The sequence below is a fragment of the Varanus komodoensis genome, unplaced genomic scaffold, assembly GCF_004798865.1.
Source record: "Varanus komodoensis strain SLA01 unplaced genomic scaffold, ASM479886v1 scaffold89, whole genome shotgun sequence".
Classification (NCBI taxonomy): Eukaryota; Metazoa; Chordata; class Lepidosauria; order Squamata; family Varanidae; genus Varanus; species Varanus komodoensis.
In genome coordinates, this window is record NW_025336587.1 from 1,840,146 (window position 1) to 1,866,546 (window position 26,401).

Consider the following 26,401-nt stretch of genomic DNA (forward strand, 5'->3'; position numbering starts at 1 on the left):
AGGCTCTTCTCCAGGGAGTCCTTCCTTCTCATTAGGTGGCCAAAGTATTTGAGCTTCAGCTTCAGGATCTGGCCTTCTAAAGAGCAGTCAGGGTTGATCTCCTCTAGGACTGACCGGTTTGATCGCCTTGCGGTCCAAGGGACTCGCAGGAGTCTCCTCCAGCACCACAGTTCAAAGGCCTCTGTTCTTCGGTGCTCAGCCTTCCTTATGGTCCAGCTTTCACAGCCATACATTGCAACTGGGAAAACCATCGCCTTGACTACACGCACTTGTGTTGGCAGGGTGATGTCTCTGCTTTTTAGTATGCTGTCTTGATTTGCCATAGCTTTCCTCCCCAGGAGCGCCTTTTAATTTCTTCTTTCAGTCCCCATCTGTGGTGATCTTGGAGCCCAGGAAAATAAAATCTGCCAATAGCTCCATTTCTTCCCCATCTATTTGCCAGGAAGTGAGAGGACCGGATGCCATGATCTTAGTTTTCTTAATGTTGACTTTCAAGTCAGCTTTTGCGCTCTCTTCCTTCACCCGCATCACGAGGCTCTTTAGTTCCTCTTCACTTTCTGCCATGAGAGTGGTATCATCTGCATATCTGAGGTTGTTGATATTTCTCCTGGCAATCTTAATTCCAACTGGTGATTCATCTAGCCCCGCCTTTCTCATGATGTGTTCTGCATATGTAACTCATAACAGGCAGGGCGACAGTATACAGCCTTAGCAGCTGCAATTTAACAATTAGCCAGCAGAGGGAGCTCAAATTCAGATGAGTTCATAGTCAGATACGATTCCATTACGTAGCTTGTTTTGTCTATCGATGCTCTAGCGAGCTTTATCCGGAAGAGTTTAAAATGAGGTGGGGAGGGGGTTGAGGCCCCCCAGAAATGTGTCTGCACTGGACAAGTGTGGGGAGAGGACCAGGGCTCTGGGAGCAGGTTTTAGAGGCACTGCAGGGACTGACAGGACTCCTACAGAGAGGGGCCAGGTATCAGGGAGGATGGGAGGCAGGAGGAGGCTGGGGACTCCAAGGAAAGGGAGCGGTGGGAAGGAGTTGGGGTGCATGTGCACCAACGCTAGGAGCACGGGTAACCAGCAGGAAGAGCTGGAAGCTCTCCTGGGAATGGGAGGGTCTGACCTGGTGGGGATCTCAGAAACTTGGTGGGATGAAAGGCAAGACTGGTTTTGAGGTGGCTAGATGGAGGGGATGCAGTGGATGTGGTATACCTGGATTTCAGCAAGGCCTTTGACAAAGTGCCCCATGATATCCTGGTTGAGAAACTGAGGAGTTCTGAGATAGACCAATGCACTGTCCAATGGATTAGGGCATGGCTGACTGACCGAAAGCAGAGGGTAACCATTAGTGGGGAATCATCGGGATGGTGGCCAGTGACAAGCGGGGTTCCCCAGGGCTCTTTCCTGGGGCCGATCCTGTTTAATCTTTTCATCAATGACATGGAAGGAGTAAACAGTCTGCTGATCAAATTTGCAGACGATACTAAAACTGGAGCAGTGGCCACAACTGAGGAGCAGGTACTCCAGATCCAAAAGGCTCTGGACAGACCATGGAAGAGGGCAGGAGACAACAGGGTGGCATTCAATGTGGACAAGTGCAAGGTCTTGCACTTGGGGCATGGGAATGGGTGTCATAAGTACAGGTTAGGGGACAAGTGGCTGGAGAGCAGCACTTGTGAAAGGGACCTCGGGGTGCTGGTTGACTGCAGGCTGAACATGAGTCAGCAGTGTGATGCGGTGGCCAAGAGGGCGAACGCTACCCTTGGCTGCAAAGCCAGAAGTGTGGCTTCTAGATCGAGAGGGGTATTACTACCACTCTATATGACTCTGGTGTGCCCGCAACTGGAGTATTGTGTTCAGTTTTGGAGCCCTCATTACGGGAAGGATATAGCCAGGTTAGAGTCAGTAGGGCCGCAAGGTTGATGGCCGGTTTGCAGGGGATGCCGAATGAGGTGAGACTGAGGGAACTGGGTCTCTTCAGCCTGGAGAAGAGGAGACTCCGAGGGGATCAGTTGGCAACGTACAGGTACATGAGGGGGTATCACATGGAGGTGGGTAGAGACCTGTTCTCCCTGCAGAGGAGGGCAGAACACGCTCCAACGGAGCCAAGCTCAGGGAACAAAGATTCAGTTTAGATGCCAGGAAGCACTTCCTGACAGTGAGGGCCCCGAGGGTGTGGAATGGGCTTCCCCGGGAGGGGGTTGAGGCCCCATCGGTGCGGGTGTTCAAGGACAGGCTGGACATGCACATGGTGGGCATGTTGTGAGCAGTGCCGGCTGGAGCCGGGGGCCAGACTAGATGGCCTGGGAGACCCCTTCTGACTCACTCTGTTTCTATGTTTCCCCAAGAAGCTGCCATGGCTATTGTTTTGGTGATTAGTAAGAGCTGATAAGGCTGCTAGGTTAACAGCACTGCAATCTCCCTCACAGGCATGCCAAGATGCATAGTAATCCCTGTGCCTCAGTGGTCATTATGTTAACCTCCTGCCATCAAATGCCATTGTACCGAGCTCCCTCTGCAGACATCTCACCTTCTTCTGTTTGTGCTCCCCTTATTTCGTCATCAACTGCCCAGCTGCTGGGCCCATGTGCCTCCGAATCTACAAGACACTCTGCGTATGTTCTAAAAGCTTGTAGTTGGCGGTGGAGAACACGACCTGGGAGCACCGTGTCGAAGGCACTGCAGGGGGCCTGGGCGACCTCACCGATAAAAGTGCCGGTTCAAGGCGATTCCATCTTCACTGCGGGTCCTGGTGATTCAGCCTTGCTGTCTGGTAAGGGGGCCCTGACACCCTCCATCCTAAAAGGGTGGGACCTTCTCTCTCGGGGCTGGAAACGCATCTGGTGTGCTTTGTGCTTTGGCCGCAGCTGTTCTGTGCACTGATCCCAGCCACTCCGTGCGTGCCAGCCAAGCACTGCCCTAAATGCACTGGAGACCCCATTTTGTTAGTTAGCCTGATGAACTCTGACTTGCTCTTTAAAGCTGTCATGGCGAGGTTGTTCCCGCAGAAAGAAGCGCTCAGAGCTGTAGATCCTGTTGGTTATCGAAGCGCTTTTCCTCTGTGATTCTGTTTTCCTTTGGCTGCAAACTCAGTCACTGAAGGAGTGGGAATTTCCGCAGCTGCCACAAACCTACTTTGATTGCAAGAAATTGCATGCACGTGTATTTGTTTGGATGTACTTTCTTTTGGAGGGAAGTTGGCAGAATACAACATTCAACAAGTTGCAGGTCCTCTAGATCATGGGGTATAAGTGGGAAGTGGTTTCAATGTGACTTTTGCTATGGCCCACCGTAGAGGTTTTGGAGTGGCTGGGCCCACATCCGTGCACATGCACGGCGAGGCGCTGGCTTGCTCACGCGGAGATTGTTTTGGACTCACTTGGAGAAAACGATCACTGCCTGCCTCCCCATGCATGTGTGTGCGTGCATCCCCCCCCCCCCCCCCCCCCCCCCCCCCGCCAGCACTGCCTTGCTGGCCCACAATCACCGCCGGCACCTTTCAACTGGCCCCCTGTTGAAAAAGTTTGAGGACCCCGATGTAGACCATGGCTAAGTGCTGGTTGGCCTTGTCCTTGTGTCAGGCAGGACTGCTTCATGATTTGGTGGGAGACAAACCTGGGAAGGGCATATTATTATTCATGCATTATTACACTTATATCCCAACCTTTTCCCTTCTGAAAGGGAGCCAACAACCCTGGGAGACAGCTGAGGCTGTGAGTCAGGGTTTGGCCCAAAGTCACCCAGGGAGCTGCACGGCTGAGCGGAGACTTGAACCCGGCTCTCCCCAGTTCTAGTCCAACACTCTAGCCACTGCACTATAAAGGGGAAGGATGCTTTCATTGGATGATGTGACTTCTCCCAGCATCATCCTGGTGGAAGCACCCTGGAACCGAGAGGAGGAAAAAGACCACGAATTGCCTTAATGCTTCTGGTAGTCAAGGCATGGTGGTCAGTTGAAGCCAACAGTCCACCTCAGGCCACTGCCTAGAAGGATGTCCAAACCAAGGATGCTGAATTGTTGGAAGAAACAGAGTCCAGAGGGAGAAGCTGTTCTGGATCTGTGCCATCATGACAAGCCAGGAAGCACTGGGGCAACATCAGCCATTGAGCTCCTCAAATGGCCTCCAAGCATTGCTGAAACAACATCTCTCTTTGTCCCCTGCTTGCTGCACAGCTCCCTTGCTGATTTGTATTATTTCATCCTTGACTTCCAGGGACACCTCTGGAAAGACAGGATTCAATCCTGCTGGTAGGAATGGGGCATGGGTGACTGCCTCCCAGGATTCCGCTGCCCAGCGACACTCCCTTCAGGTCCTCAAACTGGACAGATAATGTGGACTGTGGACCAATTTCTGTGTTTGCGAACCAACACCAGGGCTAGGCCCAGCTTCGAATGCACCTGAGCCAGGACTTTCCCTATGTTGGTGGTCCCCACACACACGTCAGTGGGCCAGTTCCCCCATCAGTGGGTCACTGGCTGACTATTGTATAAAACACTCCGACAGTGGCATGGTGGGATGCTGAAAATGGTGGTCTCTAGAGCTGCCCCCCACCCACAAATCGTGGCTGTATCAGTGGACTGACCTTCTCCAAGTAGTTGAACTCCATGGCAATTTCCCGGAAGAAGAAATAGACGTGGCTTTTCCATTCCACGGTGTGGACAAAGTAAGGTTCTATATAGCATGGCAGGGAGAAAAAAGAAGAAAGAGGACACATTTAAACAAAATCTCAGCAGGGCCAAGGTTCAGAAGACTGACCTGTGACTGAGCAACAGAATCACCTATAGATTTCTTAATGAATAGCACTGCCCAAAGCCCAGCTGGCAAATGACCTCAGTGTATTTTAAAATCATAAAACCACACAACAGCTGGAGAATAATGCTCATCCGCATCTGAAGCAAAAATAAAAGTATAAAAATCATATGGACATGAAAGCATTTTAAATGTTTAAAACATTGGGCTGCCTTTCTGGTGGGCACAGCCTGGCCATGGGACAATCTCACCAAACAGCTGTTTTGTCTGACACCTTCTCTGTTGTTTTTTTGCTGGACCAAACCTCCTTATGCACCCACAGTTTGGATGGGTGAGGATTTTGTTTAGTACATTTCTTCTTAAGACTTTTCTAACTTTCGCAAGGCAGTTCATATTCAGGATTGGAAAAAAAAAAACCTTGAAAAGATGAATGTGGGAGAAAACCAAACCAAAAGATAGGATTTGAGTGCTTAGCTCTTGGTGAATATTTCTAAATATTTGGTCAAGTTTGAAGCACTCATTTTAGGTTCCCATCTCTTTTTTTCTTAAGAGGATCCTCATCAGAATACCTGAAAGGCAGGCAGGTGTGACAGAAACTTTTCTACACTCCTGTCAATTTTGGCCATGTGCAATTGGTGAGAATTCGGTTCAATTCAGGGCCTCTGGTGGTCTGATAACAGAGCTCAGGTAACAAGGAAATTGGTGAGCTAGTGGGCTGTCCTGGAGAAGCATTGGAGGGGAACTTGGGAGAGCTACGTTCTAGATCCCCCTCTGCTATGAAGCCTCCTGGGTGACTAGGACCACTCTTGGCTTAAGCTACCTTGCAGGGCTGTTGTGTGGATAAATAGGAGATGAGAAGTACCCTTTAAGCCTCCTTGGAAGAAGAAAAATTGGGGTATAAATGTAATAATACATTTTGTGGGTGTGTGTCGAGGGAGAGAGAGAAAGAAGAATGTGGGAAGACGCGAAAGGGAGGGGTGTGTACCTTTGAACCATTTGGAGTCGTGCTTGACGGTGCGCAGGGTCGGGCTGTCTCCGAGGCTGCGGTAAATTACCGCGTCGATGGCCAGGAAATCCGTCACCGTGGCGGTAAACAGCATCCCCCCTGTCACGAAGAGCGAGAGAGAGAGAAAGAGAGAGAGAGAGAGAGAGAGAGAGAGAGAGAGAGAGAGAGAAGGAGAGAAAAGGAGAAGAAGAATGGATGAGCTATGCCGGCACGGAGCGAAAGGCAGGGGAGGGGGTTGTAAAAAACATCACTGTGCAGATCTGGTGCTCAGCCCGTGGGACTTGAAATGGGAGAAGGAAAAGAGAAAGCAAGCAGGTTGTGTGACGCGGTGGGAGAGGGAGAAATGAGACGAGAGAAAGGTGGGTGGGTGGGCGGGTGGACAGCAGGGGCAGGAGGAGAGCGATGAGCAGGAAAAGGTGGAGAGAGAGAGAGAGAGAGAGAGAGGGAGGGAGAGAGAAAATTTGATAACAATTAAGGGCCAAACTTAAACTATACTCTAGTGCTGGGAGAAGGGAAGGGTCTTTGCTCTGACCCCGCTTTGCTCCTCTGAGGTCACTTGTCTTATCACCATGGGATGTGACTGAGCGGACCAGTGTGCCCATTTCGCAGAGGGATGACTGAGTCCAAGGGCTGAAGGGCTAAATGTAAATGATGTAGAAGGGGTGTGGAAGAAGGCACCCCAGATGCTCTCAGGGTGGCAGCAGCTCAAGACAGTGGGGACAGAAGGGCTACACCTCATGACAGAGGCGACACCCCTGTTACATCAGAGCTGAAGACGCAATCCACTGTTGCAAGCTTCATAGTTGCAAGGGTGCTTGATTCCAGTTAAGTTTGGTAGTAAATCCAGAACCTCCTGCCTGTTTCTGGCGCTCAGAGTTTCAGGGCTAGGCTGAGAACAGAAGTGCTGGCTTGGGACATGCTTCGGAGTCCCTGGCATGTCCCGGAAGGCCTGGCTCAGGCTGTGTTGGACCTATGGAGTCCCACGAACTGGGTGAACGCTTGGCCCCGCCAACCACCTGGGAGACGGGGCCGTGCCCTTCCCAGCTCCACTGGGTGAACCATTTGGGATAGGGTGGATTTGAAAAATGGTGATTGAGTGAATTAATAAAAGCATGCACACAGAAAACTATGAGGTGCACAGGTGGATCCATGGCGGTGGGGAGAGTGAATGGGGGGACCACGTTTTCCCTCTCTGATCCTCCTAGAAAGCAAGGGGGTCATCCCATGAAGCCAGTCCGTTGCAGATCCAGGCCAGATTAAAGGACGGAGCTGCTTCACCCAGCGCAAGGTTAAACACTTCCACAAGATTGCGGGGTGGGGGGGCTTCTAAAGGAGCTTGGAGAAATTCATGGCTATTCATGGCTACTGGTCCTCAAGACTCTGTGTGCCTCTGAAATCAGAAGCAGTGTGTCTGCTCTGTTTGTGTTCCGTGTTGTGTTTGTATTCTAAAGGCACCCTCCATTTTAAACGCATAGGGCATTTCTCCCACTGATGATAAAAATCCTAGTGTAGGAGCAGAACAGAACTGCAGAACAGGACCATTTATGTCCAACTTTAGGTTTTGAAGGAGATAACCTCTTGTCACATTCCTTTTCAACGGATTCATGGAGAAGATTATTTATGGCTACTAGTCCTCATGGTGCATGGCTGCCTCTGATAGCAGCAGCAGTGCACATATGCACATGCATTGCTGGGGAACATGGGCAAGAGGGTTCTTTCACTCTTCTGCCCTGCTTGTGGGTTAACTCTTGGGGGAACAGAAGGTTGGGCTGGATGGACCTGAATCTGGTCCTGCAAGTTCTTCACTGAAAAAATGGGAGCATTGGAAGGCAAAATGGAGCATTAGAAACTGTGTCTGTGTGGATTTAAAATCAGTAGGAGGCACTGTGTGGCAGGGGAAATGGTTTGCATCAGGAAGATCATTCTTCTCCTCTTGATGCCCGCCCCCTGCAAAGGGAAGCCCCCACTGCTGCGGATTGGTGCCTTTCCCACCCTGGGGTGACAGCAGGAGGAGCGGGCTAGTTTTGTCAGGATGGCAGTGGAGAAGAAAGAGTTAAGCAGGGTGGCTGGTGTTAGCGAGACTCATTTCGGGAGCTCTCCGTGGTACTGAATCCCATCTCCAAAGTAGGTTCACCACCTCAGAGCTCCTCGAAAGCTTACAATAAAAGCTGAAATGGCTAAGGAGGCCCCCAACACAGGAACCAGCAGCCCTCTGTAGCATTAGGTCTCATGTGTTCACCTGGATGAAAACTAACACCCCTCGCCAATTCATTCTGTACCCATCCAGATGTTTTGGGCACCAAATGCCAGCAGCAGCGAGCCAGGGATGTTAGGAAAAGCAGCCCAAAACATCTGGAAGGCATCACATCCAGGAGGGTTAATTATGTCCTGCAATCACTTCCAGGAAGGGTGAATTAGAACAACACAAACAGTTCCTGCGCATGGACTGAGCATTGCATTGGCGTTTTCCCCGTAGTGTTCAAAAGGAGACACACAAACACAGGAGTGAGCGAGAGATGGACAGAGAGGGCTTGCAAGACCAAAACTGCTAGAAAGGAAGGTCTGTTAGGAAAGAGGCAGTACAGGGGCTCAAGGGGAAATACCTTCTTTTCCAAGCAAACATGCACATTGAAGTTGCGGAAGTGTGAATAAGTGATTGCCGCCACTAGAACTGGGAAGGGGTCACTTGATCCAGAAGAAAATGCAGGTAGCAGTGAGGGAAGCCTGGAGCCTTCCCACTGGGACAGTTGGGGATAATGGTGGTTGTTGTACGATTCATCCGAAGGCAGTTAGATGGGGAAGGCTCAGTTAACATGTCAGGCTGGGATGGGGTCAGGGTGAGGGGAGACTCGAATTAAAATCCTCAGCTCCCATCCTGAGTGATAGGATGTGATCACTCAGCCTAACCTACCTCACAGGATTGTTGTGCAGGTAGAGGGAGGTAAAAAGCCCATTCTGCAGGTTGATCATGAAGATCCAGTATGTGAAGATACTAGCCCTTGCTGGTGAGAGTCTGCATTCCCTTGAGCTCGCTCGCTCGCTTGCTCATTTATTTATTATTTATTGTATTTCTTCACCGCCCATCAGCTCAGAGGCTTCCTGGGCAGTTTACAAACTGAGCTTTTGGGAAGGTGGCAGGAGTCTAACAGAATTAGGAATGATCAAGGGTGCATTTGTGCACATGTGAGGGCATGTGATGGGAGACAGTGTTGCATAGTGGTGAAAGCCTGGGATTGGGGCTTGGGAGAATTGGCTTCTAGACCTCCCTCAGCCATGACATTCACGGGGTGACTTTGGACCAGTCACTGACTCTTACCTAACCCACCTCACAGGGTTGTTGTGAGTATAAAATGCGGTGAAGAATTATGAAGTGGCCCTGAATTCCTTGTAAGAGGGAAAAAGGCAGGGTATTGATTAATAAATGATAGTAGCAGTAGTAATTAGAAGCTCCCTCCCCACCGCACTGACCTGTAAAAAGAGCGACATTGGCATGCTTTGGGTCGTAGGGGCACCGGGCCATTCCGCTGATGTTGTCCCCGATAAGTTCTAGAGCATTTATCTGACGGAAGGAGAAGGAGGTTAGAAGAATTTCAGCACTCCATAGAAGCTGGAGTCTCCAAGACCAGAGATGTGGGTTCTAGTCCCCAGCTGTCAGCTGCATTAACTCTAATTCGCAGCTCTTCTTTGGAAAGGCTTTTTGCTAGGGGGCAAAAAAATGCCAGGATAGAAGAACTTTTCCTAAATGGAAACAATAATCAATTTGTCTTGTGGATAGTTGTACACTGCCCAGAGAGTTTTGGCTGAGGGGTGGTAATAAATAGGAATAGTAGTAGTAAAAGAAGCCCTGGCTTTGGACTATGGCTGCCATCAGCCCTGATCCACATGGTTGGGGATGATGGGAACTGCAGTCCAAAACATCAGGACCCTGGTGTGCAGACATCAGAGGTTTAGCTCTTCTCCCTGCTCCCAATCCAGATGCAAATTCCCTCTCCTTCATCTGCTGTTAATCAATCAGGTTCCCTCAGGAAGGTTGCAGCTCCCATTAGCCCCATCCAGCATGGTGGAAGTTGTAGTCCAAAACATCAGTTTGCCAATCTCTGCTCATTTCCAGAATGGGCACTGGTTTGCCCACTGGGTGTTTCTGAAGTAGAGGAAAACACATTTGCTCTGTATTCTGCCTCCTATCACAAATGGGGACTGAGGGGTAAGGATCCTGTTTCCCCCCTTTACTCCACACCATGAATTCTCCGTGACTGCAGAGAAGTGGGATCAGATAAAAGGATAACCCTCCACTAGGGTTGAGTATGGTTAGTCCTTGAGCTGTGAGTCGTTGAAACAGTCAGTGGTTCTAGGAAAACCCACAGCCAACCCACATGAACAAACCATGGTTGGGTAACCACAAAAACCCATTAAGTCAGCTCAGGATTTGCTTTTGGGTTGTGAACTGTGGATTGTTCACCATGGTTTGTTATCTCAGCTGGGTCTGGACAACACAGTATCCCAAACCCAATATCATGGGTTCAGTGTAGGTCAGTGATGGTGAACCTATGACACGTGTGCCGAAGGGGCACGCAGAGCCCTCTCTGTTGGCACGCGATCACCCCAGCAGCTGTGCACATATTCGGAAAGATTAAGGGTGCCAGGCAATGACGTCACTCATTAGCCGCGACTCCCCAAGCTTTCGCATGGCCGGTCAGTGAGCTGCCAGGGATTTCCTTGGACTGTGATTTTAGCAGAAGGTAGGAAAGGTAGGAAAGACACTCAGCTAGGAAATGCACTCAGATGCCTTTTCTAGGACAGGCCAAAAGCTGGTGGCCAGTGGAACGTTGCCCCCTTGTGCTGGTGGTCAGCAAATTCGGGTTTTCGTGCAGTGTTGGCAATTTGTCATAAGTAAGTGGATTCTGAGTTGCAGTTTGGGCACTTGGTCTCTAAAAGGTTCGCCATCACTGGTGTAGGTTGTCACCGAACGGTGGGTTCCTGTTGAATAGTGGCTTATCGGTAACAAAAAATAGTACCTTAACCATGAACTATGAAAGCACCATGGTTTGTAGTTGGGCTGTAAACTGTGGTTTGTTAGTATAGCTGGAATCAAAAAACATGGCAGCATTTCCAAAACAACTCACAGCACAGTGACAACTCACACTCAACCCATACTCAGCCCTTGAGTGTTGGCTATTATTTTGTCTGAATCCAGTCAATATGGCCAACTTCTAAGAGGTGTGTACGGGGCAGTCTGACACCCTCATGAGAAGTTGGACTTCAGTTCCCAAAATCCTTGGGCAGCTGGAACTTGACGAACACCTGCTCTCAGGAAGATGGAGAGAAGCTGGAATGGAATATCCTGGAAGATGTGAAGAAGTTCCCTTCCTGGTTCCAGCTGGGAGAGGCGGAGATTGGAAAATGGCTTGGAGCCAACCTGGCTTGGATCTCAGGGAACTTACGCTGTAGTTGGCACAGGTGGGGTTGAAGGCGTTGGTCCCGCAGACGAAGAGCATGTCATCGTTACGCAGAAGCAGCACTTTGATGAAATTCCGGCATTCTGCCTGGGGGGAGAAGTAAAGCAACGAGAGCTGCAAAGTGGAGGCCCAAGAGTTCATGGCATTACGTTGGGCCGAGAGGGAGATGTGCTAGGAGCTCCAGCACCTCTGGGCTCTTGGAGCCCTTCTGTGGGCAGCCCTCCCAAAGGGCCAGATCCGTGCGTTGCAGTGTTGGCATCTACCTGTCTCCTTTATAGAGCACAGGCTGCTTCTTCCTCAGCTAAAAAGTTTCTTCTGCATCTGCCTGCAAGAGCATCTGGATAAAGGTGTTCCTTAAAGGCTTGGGCTGAAGCCTGGGCTGGATTTGCCCTCCTCTTCCGCCTTGCAGCTTGCTTACAAACCTGTAAGGTAGCCTGTGGTGTGATCTCTAAGTGTCTCGTGGGAGAGGTGAGGCTGGCCTGACCTGGCAGTGTGACTTGCCCCAGTGCCACCTGGTCTGCCCGCGTGGCATTTGAACTGGAAGCCTTCCAGTGTGCAACAGTCTTTTAGCCATTACACGAGCAGTGGGAAGCAGACGAGCCAAGACACTAATGAATACATAATTGTGCACTTTCTGCATGCAAGTCTGGGATCAAGGCCCTCCAAGCAAAGCATTTCGCTCCCCGTCACATTTCCACCCACCCCTGGCACCTGCTCGAGTGCAGATCTTTGTGTTTCTATTGTAGGTTTTCATGGTCTCTCGGCAATCTCCCATCCAAGCACCCTTTTTTCTCCCTGTTTCCATGGTTTCGAGCAGGCCAGAGCGGAGAGGAAGAAAAACAACTCTTTGAGGAGCTGGGTTGGGTGGGTTTTTCCTCCCCCCACACCACCCCAGTTCCCAGTTTTCTTTGGAAATCATGACTTCTGCCAATCTGGAAGGCTGGAAAGGCACCATTTCAAGACTGAGAGCGGGAAGCAGCCCCAAAAATGAAGAAGGGGCCAAGAAAACACAGGAGCTGCTGGTGACTTTTGTTCTGGGCTGGAGGGGAGCTCCGCGTCGTGTTCCATGGTGGCGAACCTACTTTGGGGATGGAGCTTAGCACAACAGATCGATCCTACAGAGCTCAGCATAAAAGCTGCCATGGAGCAAGAATCCCACGGATTCCGGGATCCCATGGAATACATTAGCCTTCCCTGCAAAGACCAGTTCCTGATGTCACAGGTGGGAGGGCCAGCTGGCTGCTATCCCAAGTAGCCAGCTAGAGGCTTCTCTGAACCAGAGTATCTCCACCATGGACGGCTCCCCCTAAAGTTCTCCACTGAGAGATTTCCTATGTTGCAAAGCAGTCGGTGTGCTCCCATCTCCTGTTATCTTTCCCCCCTTTTCCCTACAGTGGAGCTGCAGTTCAAGGTGTAACTGAGGAATGGGGAATTACAGGCCACCAGCATCGCTGGATGGCCACACCCCCTTCCCCTCCCCTCACTCTGTGCTGGTCTTTTCAGTCATGATCACTGGATAGTTTTCTGGCTTTTCATATTTCTTAAAACGCTGCAGGTCCTAATAGGAAGAGTTCCGAGTAGCAATTTGCCAGCATGTTTTGTGTTCGGGGTCCTGTCCAGCGCTGGAATGCTGCTCGGGAACTTGGGGATTCAGCCCCTGGCCGAGAGACGCTCCACACCCCTGGTGGCTCCTGCTGAGATGCAGACAGGACTAGCTGGGGAGCCTGCATCCCATCCCCATGTGGATCACAGAGCTGCACATGGATCTGGGCATCCAAGGATGCTCTCCAGTTGTTTTAGCCTGCACAAGCTCCATCATCCCTGAGTGATGGGAGTTGCAGTGGGCATACTGGAGAAGCATCTGGAGAGATTCCACTCCCACCCAACTTAGTCACGGGGGTGGGCACAGCTTGTCTGAACAGATTAGAGAAGCTACAGAGGGAAGAGATGGAGATAGGAGGACCCTCTGAGCATGTACAGAGTGTTTTCATGGCTGAATAGCTACAGTCGACACAAGACATTGGGAGCGGGATGAAGTACAGGGAATACACATTTAGAAGATGGAACCCTGCTTCTCCCTCTCCTGACCCACACCCTTCCCTACTCTTCATCTTTCCCTGCCTCTGGGAAAACTTCTCTGGATGGCAGAAATTGGAGCCCCTTCCCCAGAGAGTTGCACAACGTTTCTTGCATTTACTTCCCTTCTAGCTGCCTGCAAACATTTTACATCAAATGTGATTTATTAGGAGACTCATATAATTGGTTTTGTAATTAATTATTTCCGGTCTGTTGATCGGAACAGTCATCTCATAATCGGTGCAAAATCCAATTTCCAGATTCTATTAACGCCTCCCTGGGCTGCATACACTGCAGAACCACCAAAACCTCTTGGGGGGCCCCCATCGGACTGAGGACGGGAGCCTAAAGGCTCCTGGGATCTCAGGGGGACTCACAGTTGCAGCTGAGAATGGGGATGTGTGAACACTGTGCAGCTGAGCTAAGTGAATGCGGAAGACACCTTAAGCTCAGCTGAAAATGCCTCCATCCAGCTATTTAAAGTGGAGCATTCCAAGCCCATGGCTCCAGCATTGGCAGGGTGCCGTATCCACTCTGGGCTCTGGCCTGAATGGCAAAGGAGCGATCCGTGGTCCTGAACATGAGCAGAACAAGGCTTCAGCACCAGGGAGAGCTCATTAAGATACGGAGCCAGGCAGAGAAGGAATTCAGCACCAAGGGCAGTTCCTAAAATTCAGACGAACCTGGATCCCTCACTATTCCAACTGTGCTTCCAGAGCACCATCAAAGCCCAAATGGTCCAGAAGGACCTCGTTTTACAGGCATCAACACTGACAAAACGGCATTGTATAAGTACTGTGTTCCCCTGAAAATAAGACCGGGTCTTACCCTAATTTTCACTCCAAAAGATGCACTAGGGCTTATTTCCAGGTGATGTCTTATTTTTTCATGTGCAACTATCTACATTTATTCATTTATTCATGCACAAAATCTACCTTTATTCATGTATAAAAATGTACATTTATTCAAATACAGTCATGCCATCTTCTTCTGGAACATGGTTATAACTCTCCAAACCCCAAATTGTGTTGCAATGAACACACTAAATGTATCTGTTTGGGTGACAACCTTAACTGGGGCTTATTTTTGGGGTAGGGCTTATATTACGAGCATCCTGAAAAATCACGCTAGGGCTTATTTTCGGTTTAGGTCTCATTTTCGTAGAAACAGGGTATCTGATGATACATAGCAGCAAACACCAGTCCTTCTACTGCCTGAACCTTTTGCCATTTTCTATCAGAACTGCATGCAATTTGCTTACCTCATGTTTTCCCTTCATCCGACAAATATTGATATCATGCTGGTTTGAGGTCCATGTTAGTTTCTGTGTCCAAAATGACAAAGGGGAATCAAATAAAAAAGAGTGGCAAAGATGCGCATGGGAACAACCACACAAACCACCCTGAAAAATGATGCCTCCATGTGGTTCAGGAATCTCCAATCCACTCCCTCGAAAAGGTCTGGACCTGTGGCTGTTCTTAAAGAATCCACAGGCAAAATGATGAAGTAAATGTAACAGGTACAAATATCACGGGTGAATTTCCAGGCCAAGGGAGTGAGACTTGGGGAGAAGAAAGGAAGTGGAAGGATCCCACCTCTCTGAGGGCCAAATCTGGGGGCTGGAGGTGCCCCACCCTTGCTGTAAAAGGACCAGCATGTATAAGAGATGCACCATGCCAAGAATTCTGGGAGAGCTACATTTATTTTTTAATTTGCATGTAGCTTTTTCTGGCGCTGGCTGGGAGCTCCTTTGCTCGATTACCAGGAGAAGCTGGCGACTGAAAAGTCAGCAGGGGTCCCTTCTCCATTGCAGTTTTTATTTTGAGCTTCATAGGAGTTATTCATGATGTCCCATGGACGAGCTATTCTGAGGATGGAGTTAAGCACCACGGGCAGCCCTCACAAAGCTCAGTATAAAAGCTGCAGCGGATCAGAGCCCCGGAGACAGACAAATCATCAGCATTCCCTGTGTAATACTTTTACATCTGTGCACACGCACATGCTCATATACACATTACACAACAAATTATAATACAAACCAGGCTTAATGGAGATTTAATAGAGAAATCCACTCTGGTGTGGTTTGGAAAATCCAGGTCCTAGTGCACCTTTTGGTCACAAAGCTCACTGCGTGACTTTGGGCCAGTCATTCAGTCTCAGCCTGGCCTACCTTACAGGGTTGTTGTGTGGACTAAACAGAGAAACAGTGAGGGCTACCTAAGATGCTTTGGATTCCTTGAAAGAGGGCAAAAAGGCAGACTATAAATGGAATCAGCCTCAGCATAAGCGGAATTACAGCTACCTGCTTGAATTTTCCACTTACCCGATGGTAGCGCATTTCGCTGGCAGAGGCAGGCTCCAAACTTATGCGGTACAAATTATCCCTAAGCAGGACAGGGAGGGGAGAAAGAAACAAAGTCAGTGGAGTGCCCAGGAAAGAGAAACAGCCTTTGCTTTCTGAAACTTGCAGAGTTTTTCCACAACGTTACAGTTTTTAAATTTTAACAGCACAGCAGTACAGTCCCTGGATCTTGAGATTAATCTGGAGGGCCAGTGTGGTGTCGTGGTTAAGAGTGTGGGACTGGGACTCGGACGATCCGGGTTCGAGTCCCCGCTCAGCCATGGAACCAGCTGGGTGACTTTGGGCCAGTCACCGACTCTCAGCCCAGCCTACCTCACAGGGTTGTTGTTGTGGGGATGAGATGGAGGAGAAGAATGACGTAAGCTGCCTTGAGCCCTTTGTAGGAAAAAGGCAGGGTATAAATCCAAAAATAAATAAATAAAAAATGTAAGCTGCCTTGAGCCCTTTGCAGGAAAAAGACAGGATAGAAAGCGAAAAATAAATAAAATAAATAAATAAATAAAAATCACGTGTTGGGCCTGATGGCCTGCAGTTCATGTATCCACATACTCTGTTTCTATACTGCCTAACAGCCAGAGCTCTCGGGACAGTTTAGAAAGACTGAAACCTTTAAAGTATAATATAAAAACCACATGCATACCGACATGTAAAATTGCAACTCTGAAAGAATTTATTTTTTTTTAAACTGTTAACAAGAACAAGACTGAATCAAGGCTTCACTAGATGCTGCTGAATGTCTGTGAGAATGTCTGTGAGTCTTTCAGATGCTGCTGAAAGACTGAGCAAGGTGGGTGCCAGGTGGGTGCCAGGTGGGTGCCAGGTGGGCCGCAATGAGGAGGTCGTTTCAGAATTGGGGTGCCACCACTGTGAGATCTTTCCCCCTTTGCTTCTTTTCAGGTCTGCCTTGGAGGAGCCACCTGGAGGAAGGCCTTAGGAGACGAACATCTTTTATGGCTAGGTTCTGCTTGGAGAAATCTTTGTCAGGTGTAGCAGATCTGAGCCATGGTTCTCCAGGGATACAGGCATGGCCGAAACTCAGGCCCTTCTACATGCTTAGTGAGGGATTTACCATCAGGCCCCGCACATGTTCATCTTGTTATTTGTATCTATTCCATTATCATCATCATCATCATCATCATCATCATTATTATTATTAATAATAATAATTTTTATTTATTAAAAACTTTTCTATGCCTTCCACCACTAGCATCTCGGGATGGCTTACAATGAAAAATGATTGTAATAAAAATAACATATTATTGCACTGATATCCCAGCATTTTCTCTCTTGCAGGGCAACCAAGCTGGAAGAGATGGTCCTCCCATCCATTTTACGCTCCAAACAACCCTGCAAGGTAGGTTAGGGTGAGTATCAGGGACTTTCCCATAGTTGCCCAGTGACCCTTCTGACTGAGAACTAGAACAACACTAGAACCACCTCACATGGGCTTCTAGTACTCATGGTTCTCATAAGCAAAAAGGTTTATGAGAACCAAAAAAATCCTTCTCATTATGTTTTACTGCACTGAATGGCAGCAGTTCTCCAGGGTTCCTTTCCCATTCATGCCTTGAGATATCAGAGATGAAAACTGGGTCCTTCTGCAGTCAGAGGTGCTCTACCTCCAAACGATGCTTCCCTTAAAAGGACAATAAGATTCTAGTCCTCATGAAGTAAGAGCTGATTGAAACAGGAACACAAGCTTCCTCATAACTAGTTGGATGATCTGTTTGTAATAACTGGAAAAAGATATTTGTGGTTTCAGACCCTGGAATCTTTCCCAGTCCTAACCAGAGAAGTTTAGAATTGAACCTGGGACTGTCAGCATGAAAAGCCAGGGCTGGGACTGCTCCCATCTCCCACTGCCAGGTTTGAATGTTTCAGGCCCAGCTCCTAAGCAACAGGCAAAATAAACTGCGATGATTCATGGGGAGCATTTGCTCCAGGAGGCCAAATGCATCTCACGCCCGCCTGTCCTTCTTTAAAGTTTGATACATCCCAATTAAAGCAAGCAAGAGCTTCTCCACTGGGGATAATGAATAAATATGTTGTCTGCACTTCCAAGGCTTCCCATCTGGGGAAATGTTCCCTGGAATAGGATTGATTCCAGCATCACAGAATAGCTTGCAAGCTTTTGCGCTCACCAAGAAATTCTTTTTCTCCCAGGGGCACAAATTAAGCCAGGAAGGGAGTGGTGTGGAAAGAAAAATGCAGCTGTCCTGATCGAAACCAAAGTCCATGCTTTACACAATGCTAAGCCAGAATCAAGGAGCCCCTTCTGCAGGCGGTAATCTACTGGGAAGTGTTGCTGCAAAGCATGCTGGGACAAACACTCTCCTCTTGCAAACAGAAAAGCTTCCTGCTATTCGAACCCCCTCCCAAATACAAGATCCTTGCTTAGTTCCCTGTTTGCTGAGGGGAGAAGAAGGGGCTTTCTCCCCAGTAATGCCAAAGCCTAGCAAAGCAATGCGCAATCTCAAATCCACCCCTGCCGCCCTGCCCGGGGTCCCAAATCCAGCAACCCTGGAACGTCATGTTGTGGAATCCCAGCTTTCATGCAAATTCCTCCCATTCTCAAAAGTGCAGATTCCTCCCCAAAGCGTAGTTACTAGAAGGAAGAGCTTTGAATACCACATGCTGGTATTCTGGGGAGTTTCAGCCCCGCCCCTCTCTCCTCTGGCCTTGCCCACCTCTGGACAGTGGTCCCTGGGTGTTTCTCTGAAATGAATCCCCCACCCTGGCCTGGGGATTCTACATCAGTCAATGGGCAGAGGTAAGTCAGGGTGAAATTTCCTGGGGCTTAGCTATGGTGGAATGGTGAGCCTCCATTCTTAGAGGCAGTGTACCTGAGAAGGACAATTGGTAGGCAGGGTGGGCTGACCCTGCCTTATTGGGCTTCCATACCCTGTTTGCAGGCTTCCCAGGAACACCCAGCTGTACATGAAGGGATAAAAGGATGTTGCACCCTATGAAATCCTCTCGGTCTAATCCTGGAGGGTCCATTAAAATCGATTCATTACCTGGTCTATTCAGAAATGGCCTTGGGTTTGCCAAATGAGTCCCAGCTCATTTTTCTAAGGCAGCTGAATTGCTGTCTTTGCAAACTCTTCTCTTTGAAGTGACTAGCAACAGCGGTGGGGAGGGGAAATGCAAATTTGCATCTGGTGGATGTGTCAGATGAGAGTTCCATTTCTCTGCCTGGGTTGGATCGTCTAGAAAAGTGGGTTGGCTCCCTTCCACAAGGGGGAATGGGGTGTGACCATCCTGGAACCCAGGGTAGTCTGGCTTTGGTTCTGGGGCCTGTGTCCTTCCAGTGGGGTTCTTCACTCCTGGTGCCAGAAAAGCTCCGCCAAAATTCATTTGCCCTTGAAGGCTTGTGAGATTTAAAAGAGAAGATCCTCTCCTATCAATCCTCCAGGACTTTTGCCTTGGATTTCAGTGGGGCCCCTCATTCACTGCAGCCATTCTCCTGAGCTCTGAGCATTGTTTGTGGTGCTGAATGCCATCCTCAAAAAGCATTTTGCCACCATGAAATGCCATGAAATGCCACCAGGTGAAACTTGCAATGTAGAAGGGAACTTCGATGCAAGAAGTCTTCCTTCCTCATCTCCTCCTCCTCCTGACTTCTACTTGCTTGATGGGTAGACAGAGTGCCAAAGAGCCAGGAGCCATGGCATGTTTCTGTCTTCTCGCCATTGCGGCTGTTTGGACACGACAGGCAAGCTGGTGGGCAAGGAGGGGGCAACAGGAAAGAGCAGAAGGGGCTTTTGCCAGAGTCCCTGATCAAAGCTATCCTTGATACTGAGTGGGGGACATGGAAGCCACTGCCTAAGAAAAGCAGCACATATGAAAATGGTGATCACCTTTCCCTGCAGCTTTTCAGCAGAGATGTTTCCTGCCTCTTATTTCATGCTGGGATAAAAACCCTCTCCTCTCCTCTCCTCTCCTCTCCTCTCCTCTCCTCAAGTGATTACCACCCAATGGCCAAGCTCTCTGGGTAGTTTACAAAGATTACAAATGCAGAGTCAACCCCATGCACATACAGATGTAAAAAGATATGGCACATGGAGAGACAGCCCCATGTCTAAAAGCAATTCTGAACAATGAGCGAGGGCTCAAATGCAAGACCTGATTAGAAACCTCGTCATATGTTGTCGAACGCCTGAAAGAAGCAAAGATCGATCATTTCTTCCCCTGGGCTGACAAGACAATAACAACAGCGGCAGCAGCAACAACAGAGGAGCTTTGTGGACAAAGAATGACAATCCTGCCACATGTCGACACACATCATGCTCAAGGCACATGGTGTCAGCCCACACTTGTCCCCTACAGATAGCCAGAACCCTACGGGCTCTTTGGAAAATGCTTGTTTGGAAGTTCCATGTAAAAACATGGCTGGACTTTCTGGCACCCCCTGGGGATTGGCGAATCCATGAAGCTTGTGGTCCCTGAGATTGCCTGAGCTGTGCCTTGATGCTTAGACAGCCTCTCTCTGGTTTTTACTTGCACTTTCCCCCAGAAGTCTCCCAATTGTCCACTTTCCCCCATAGAAGTGGGAATTCTTGTGCATTTTTAGAAAGCGTGCATCTTGCAAACATTTTTGCAAGCTTCGAGCCACAACTTTCTGCAAAAATGGTTCCCTTTTCATTGGCATTCAGGGTGGTGGATGGGACACGCTTGGGTCAAAGACAAAAACAAGAAATGTGGCTGTACATTCCTTGTGTTGTGGTTCGGATCGATCCACAGCATGGTGCATACAGCTTTGCACTGTGGGGGGAATTCAGACCGAAGTATTGGAGGGGACTGAGAAGGAAGGACTCCCTGGAGAAGACCCTGATGCTGGGAACAACAGATGGGAAAAGAAGGAGGGGACGGCAGAGGATGAGGTGGCTGGATGGGGTCACTGGGGTGGTGGGTGTGGGTTTGGGTGGACTCTGGGGGATGGTGGAGGACGGGAAGGCCTGGAGGAATGTTGCCCATGGGGTCGCGATGGGTTGGACACGACTTCATGACTAACAACAACAACAAAACATTATTTGCCAGTTTATACAGTATGTCTGTGGTAATTCAATTGGGAATGCTCGAAATACAAAAGATCACCACAGACGGGGACTGCAGCCAAGAAATTAAAAGAGGCTTGCTCCTGGGGAGGAAAGCTATGGCAAATCTAGAGAGCATACTAAAAAGCAGAGACATCACCCTGCCCACAAAAGTGCGTATAGTCAAGGCTATGGGTTTCCCAGTTGCAATGTATGGCTGTGAAAGCTGGACCATAAGGAAGGCTGAGCGCCAAAGGATTGAGGCCTTTGAACTGTGGTGCTGGAGGAGACTCCTGCGACTCCCTTGGACCGCAAGGCGATCAAACCGGTCAGTCCTAGAGGAGATCAACCCTGACTGCTCTTTAGAAGGCCAGATCCTGAAGCTGAAGCTCAAATACTTTGGCCACCTAATGAGAAGGAAGGACTCCCTGGAGAAGAGCCTGATGCTGGGAACAATTGACGGCAAAAGGAGGAGGGGACGGCAGAGGATGAGGTGGCTGGATGGGGTCACTGGGGAAGTGGGTGTGGGGCTGGGTGGCCTCCAAGGGATGGTGGAGGACAGGAGAGCCTGGAGGAATGTTGTCCATGGGGTTGCAAAGGGTCAGACATGACTTCGCAACTCACAACAAGTAACAACATCGGAGGGGACAAATGCATGGGATCAGTGGGACAGTGCTGGGAAAATAAATGTTCGGGGATTGAATCAGGGTCCGGCTGGGTGGTGCTTGGCTCTGCAAGGCAGTGGCACTTGCCCAAACTCGGTGTGGGCTGGTGCAAAGCCCAACTCCTTGAAGCTCCCTGGTCAGAGGGTGGAATAAATGACGGGCCACCTGGGAATGTTTCCCTTCCCAAGGGCATCTTGAGTGGCACATGGGAAGGACCCTCTGCTGACCTCGCACAGGGCTCCCATCCTAGCAAGCACAGATGGGCTGTTCGCAAATGGGGAGGCCACATTTCATTACTCCGCCATCTGGTGTGCCCACCCTGGCGTTTAAAAGTCCCGTTAAAAATGCAAATAGATAAAGTTACACGCCCAGAACGGGATTTGTGATGTGTGAGATGCCGTGGGCAGGGTGAGGAGCGTAGCAAGGTGGGAACAAGGGTGGGAGAAATAGGCATCCGTGCCAAAGGGAAGTCCCTGGGGAAAGGAGTTTGTGGATTCTAAGCCCCATCCAGGAAAAGCGGGTGGAGGCAGCCGAGATTGTGGGTTTGGGGAGTAGCTCAGGCAGTTCAGATGTTGGGCGTTGTCCAAGCTGCCACCTTTGGGAGGGGCACAGGGTAATCCATGGCTTGGGTGCCTGCTCTTCATCCATCCAATCCATGGGAAGGAGGAGAAGTGCTGTTGTGAGAGGCACCACGTGCTGGACCTCTTCGTACGCTCCTGATCGGAGAGGAGAAGGATGGCCTACGGCACTGCAGGAGTTAAGCCGGGCAAATGCTTTGTGGAACGCACTTGGAATTGATCAGCCAAGGGCATCTCAGCCAGCCCATGCTTGCTAATTTGGGTTTGGTTTGGTGGACTGCAGGTTGCTATGGTGATGGAGGCAACATGGTGCTCCCTTTGCTTGAACCAAGCCCCTCCCGCCCCTTTGATCAAAGATGCAACCTTCGCCTCCAGCACAAGTGGAGCTTCTGAGTCAATGCAGCTTTCATGTTGAACTATGCATGCACTATCCACGGTACTGAAATATGCATGCGCACTCTGACACTGAAGTATCCAGTGGCTCACACATGCAGACATGTAGGCACTCGCCTACACAGAACCAAAGACTGTGTCTATCTGTTCACAGATACCCCCATCTATCCATCAATTTAGAGAAGAAAGGGCATTGGAACATGTGCAGAGTGCCCTGTTTTCTGTAGGAATGGGCCACAAATCATCTTGCACTTCCAAACTGTTGCGTTCCAACTAGACCAGAGTTTCAAGGGCCTTGATGCTGAGATAGTCAACAGTGTCAGCCCACAAGAAAGGCTCATCCTGAACTACCCATCTTTTTTCCATGCTCAGTTTTAAACTACGGCTGTCTTCCAGGAAGCAACTTCAAATTCCAAAATCCACCTCTGAGCATGCAAAGAGTACTTTTCCCTCTTTGCTGAGCAACCATTGCTATGTGTGAACATGCTTGGGAATGGGCCAGAGCTAATTCCAGGGAGCATTTCTATGTTTGGAGAAACCACGTTTCCTTAGTCATAAGACATAACTTTATTTAGCTCCAACTAGTTCTTGTCTGGTGTACAGGATCCAATGGCTTTGAAGGAAGACAGCAAGCAGTTCCTCTCTGGAAAGACTGAGCAAAGAGGGTTAAAAAGATAAAGGTAAAGGTTTCCCCTTGACCTTAAGTCCAGTCATGCCTGACTCCAGGGGGCGGTGCTCATCTCCGTTTCCTGACCAAGGGAGCCGGCGTTTGTCCGCAGGCAGTCTCCCTGGTCATGTGGTCGGCATGGCTAAACACCGAAGTGCACAGAACACTGTTACCTTCCCACTGAAGTGGCACCTTTTCATCTACCTGCATTTGCAGGCTTTCGAACTGCAAGGTTGGCAGGAGCTGGGGCGGAGCGACGGGGACTCACCCCGTTGTGCAGATTCGAACTGGCGACCTTTCGGTCAACCAGCCCAGCAGCACCACGGTTTAAACAACTGCGCCACCTGCAGTCCCGCAAAGAGGGTTACTTTAGATCAAATTGACAACGACTGAGGATGGGCACTGCATATGCAGCATGGCACAGCCCCAGATTTGTTCTCTGTTTCCGTCATGGATGGCAGCAAGACGAGATCGAAGGGACTGATGCTGCAGGAGGATAGATTTGGGTTGACTATCAGGAGAAACATCTTGGAGGGAGTGGTTTAGGAAGTGGGCTCCCCTTTGCTGGGGGCACGGAAGCAGGAGCTGGACAGACAGAAGGTGGACAGGGACACCCCAACTTGAGGTTTCTTGCATTGAGCAGGGAGTGGACTAGATGCCCTTCAAGATCCCTTTCAGCTCTAGGATTCTATGCATAGCCTGAGGTGTTAAAGCTTCCACGGCTTTATTATTATTATTAATCATGTTATCATACTGATCATTTATTCATTTCATTTCTATAGCACTCAATAGCTGAGCTCTCTTTAACAAGACAAAAAAGGCCCAAATACAGAAGCAAAACAATAAATAAACTGTAAAACTATTTAAACAGTGAAAAACAATTTCCATATGAAAATATTCAAAAGATAGCTGATGTTTGTGCTCCGTCATATGGCATTAAATACCATTAAATGCCTGGAGTAGAAGGTGATTTAAACCTGATGCTAATTAGATAATAAAACCTGCTGGTGCCTGTGGGTAGCTTGTTCCATAAGTGGAACCATCTAGAATTATTCCATAAATGGAATAATTCCATCCTCATCATTATATTAAACTGATAGACTTGATATCATATGTATAAGGCAAAACTCTCATTTTCTTTTACTTGGAACACACAGGTCTGTTGCAAGATTCTGGGCTGCACAGAACTCCTTTGTGAGCAGAAATGCTGTGATACTTCAAAGCCTTGCATACTATGCTCCAGGGAGGGAAACCTTACATCCTTCCTGGATCCTGGCCCTTCCTAATTCCAGAGGAATTGCTGTCTGAGGATGAACCCTGCAAAGGGGATGTTTCATTGATCAGAAATTGGAGGCAAGCTGGGAATTTCTACACAGGCCTCCTGTATTCCCATCCCTCCCCACTCGTGTCTAGTTCCTCTGAGATGTTATGCAGAAGAGGAGAGGAACTAGATGACCTTATGGGAGGTGCTGGGTTCAGGATGGGGCCTCTCCCCTGAAAGCTATCCACCCCATCAACTTGGACCAGGGATGTAATTTGGCCCCCAGACCAAAAGTTTGCCTGCTTTCGCTCTGTTTCAGCTTTTCTCCTGGTACAATTCCTAAATTAGAATAGACAGATGTGGTTTCTTCATTTCCAGCAAAGTATTGTAGAAGGCCAGGCATTCCATCGTCCACTCAGATTTTGCTTAGATGCACCTGAACACATTTGCACAAATTCGCAGTTGCAAAAATTTGCGCTCCTGAAAATGGATGGATGAGGTGAAGAAGCTGTTTGATTCAGTGTACTTGGGTCAGGTGGCTTCTAGAGATTTGGGACTCCTCGTGTCCTAACATCACCTCTAGTAAACATGCTCAGTTTGTTCCTGACCAGCTTTTACCAAGATATTCAGGAGAATAACACTGTGAAATTTACAAAAGGCATTTATGGGCCACAGCGAAACCGGTGGATTTACTCATCCCAAGAACCTCCCTTCCTTCAGGGCTGCACACAGAAAGCGGTTTGCTGTTTCTCCACACAGTTTTGCCCCCTCCCCAAACAGCATCATCATTGATCTTTTTTTAAATTAATTGTTTCATCTGCTTAAACTGTCTGGAATTTTGGATACTGGAATTGCATGCTTTATTTTACTGTTTCAGTATTTAATGTTTTATTGAGCATTGCGTCTTCTGTGTTGCGCTTTACGAATTACTGTGAGCTGCCCAGTGACTGGGTGGCATAGAAAGCAAATGCATAACACCCATTTTTGCAGTTTTAGTTATGCACTGTTGTTCTTAGAGGCTTTATGGGGATCTAACTGTCTGAAGAGCAGAGTGAATTTTGTGTGTATGCTTGAGTAAAATTAAGTGATTCATAAATACACCAAACTTTACAAAGACCCTTGCCTTTATACTTCAACACAACTGGCCCATAGCTTCAACCAGAGATTGGTTGTTTATTTGACATCAGTGTGTGAAATTACAGCCCTCCAACCAATAGTTTCCTGGACTGGGTTACCCAGAAATACTCCAGAGTATTACCTTCTCTTTTGTGTCATTCTTGATGGCACAGGGTCTTCTAGACCCTAAAAATTGTCCTCTTCTACTACCTGTCTACCAGGTAAACCTTGGAACTTGGGGAGAAATGCATGCAGTCCCCGGGTTAAGAACAAGTTCTTTCCTGAGATTGTTTTTAAGTCCAATCTGTACGTAAGTTGGATCATGTATCTTAATCATATAAAACAAGAAACATTCCATATACACCAAAGCATCTTAAACACAATACAGCATTTAAATAATGGTAATAATATAGTAGCAATAAAATAAATACTGGTACTGAAGAGAGAGAGAGAAAATTTGCATGTATGGGTGTAGGTATTCAGTACAGCTCTTAAAACAGTTTGGGTAAAAGACAGAAAGATAGGAAAATAGTAAAGATTATTAAAGGTTAACATTTCTTGAGCTAACTTTAAGCCTAACATTAAATGGTTGATGGTGAAGATGAGACTGGTGTTGGAGAGTCATGGCTAAATGGCTTGGGTCCGGGATACCTGAAGGAGCGCCTTCTTCCCTGTGTGCCTGCCCACCTTTGAGATCTGAGGTGGAGGCCCTGCTCTGGGAGCCCTCCTTGAAGGAGATTAAGCGGGAGAGTACCCAGAGGAGGGCCTTCTTGGTGGTGGTGCCCTGACTTTGGAACACACTCCCCAGTGCTATCACTTTATTCTTTTCGACATGAGGCGAAGATCTTTATATTTTCCCAATATTTAACTTTTAAATGGTTTTATCTTTGATTTTATCATTAATATTTGTTTTTCGGCGCCAGGCAAAGACCTTTTTATTCAAGCGGCATTTTAACATTATTGGTTTTATTTGGCCAGGGTGGCTTATTTTATACTGTATTGTTGTATTTTAATTTAATATTTATATTTTT

General features: G+C 48.6%; 1 protein-coding gene across 1 annotated transcript in view; it reads right to left on the bottom strand.

Moving 5' to 3' along the window:
- SEMA6B (semaphorin 6B) overlaps positions 1 to 26,401 on the bottom strand; it is a 100,252-nt gene that overhangs the window by 16,912 nt on the left and 56,939 nt on the right. The window contains exons 5-10 of the mRNA XM_044417579.1: positions 15,616 to 15,676; positions 14,554 to 14,616; positions 11,202 to 11,303; positions 9,229 to 9,319; positions 5,740 to 5,859; positions 4,588 to 4,676 (exon numbers count right to left, since the gene is read on the bottom strand). Of these exons, the coding sequence (XP_044273514.1) occupies positions 4,588 to 4,676; positions 5,740 to 5,859; positions 9,229 to 9,319; positions 11,202 to 11,303; positions 14,554 to 14,616; positions 15,616 to 15,676 (526 nt within the window). The remainder of the gene's footprint in view (positions 1 to 4,587; positions 4,677 to 5,739; positions 5,860 to 9,228; positions 9,320 to 11,201; positions 11,304 to 14,553; positions 14,617 to 15,615; positions 15,677 to 26,401) is intronic.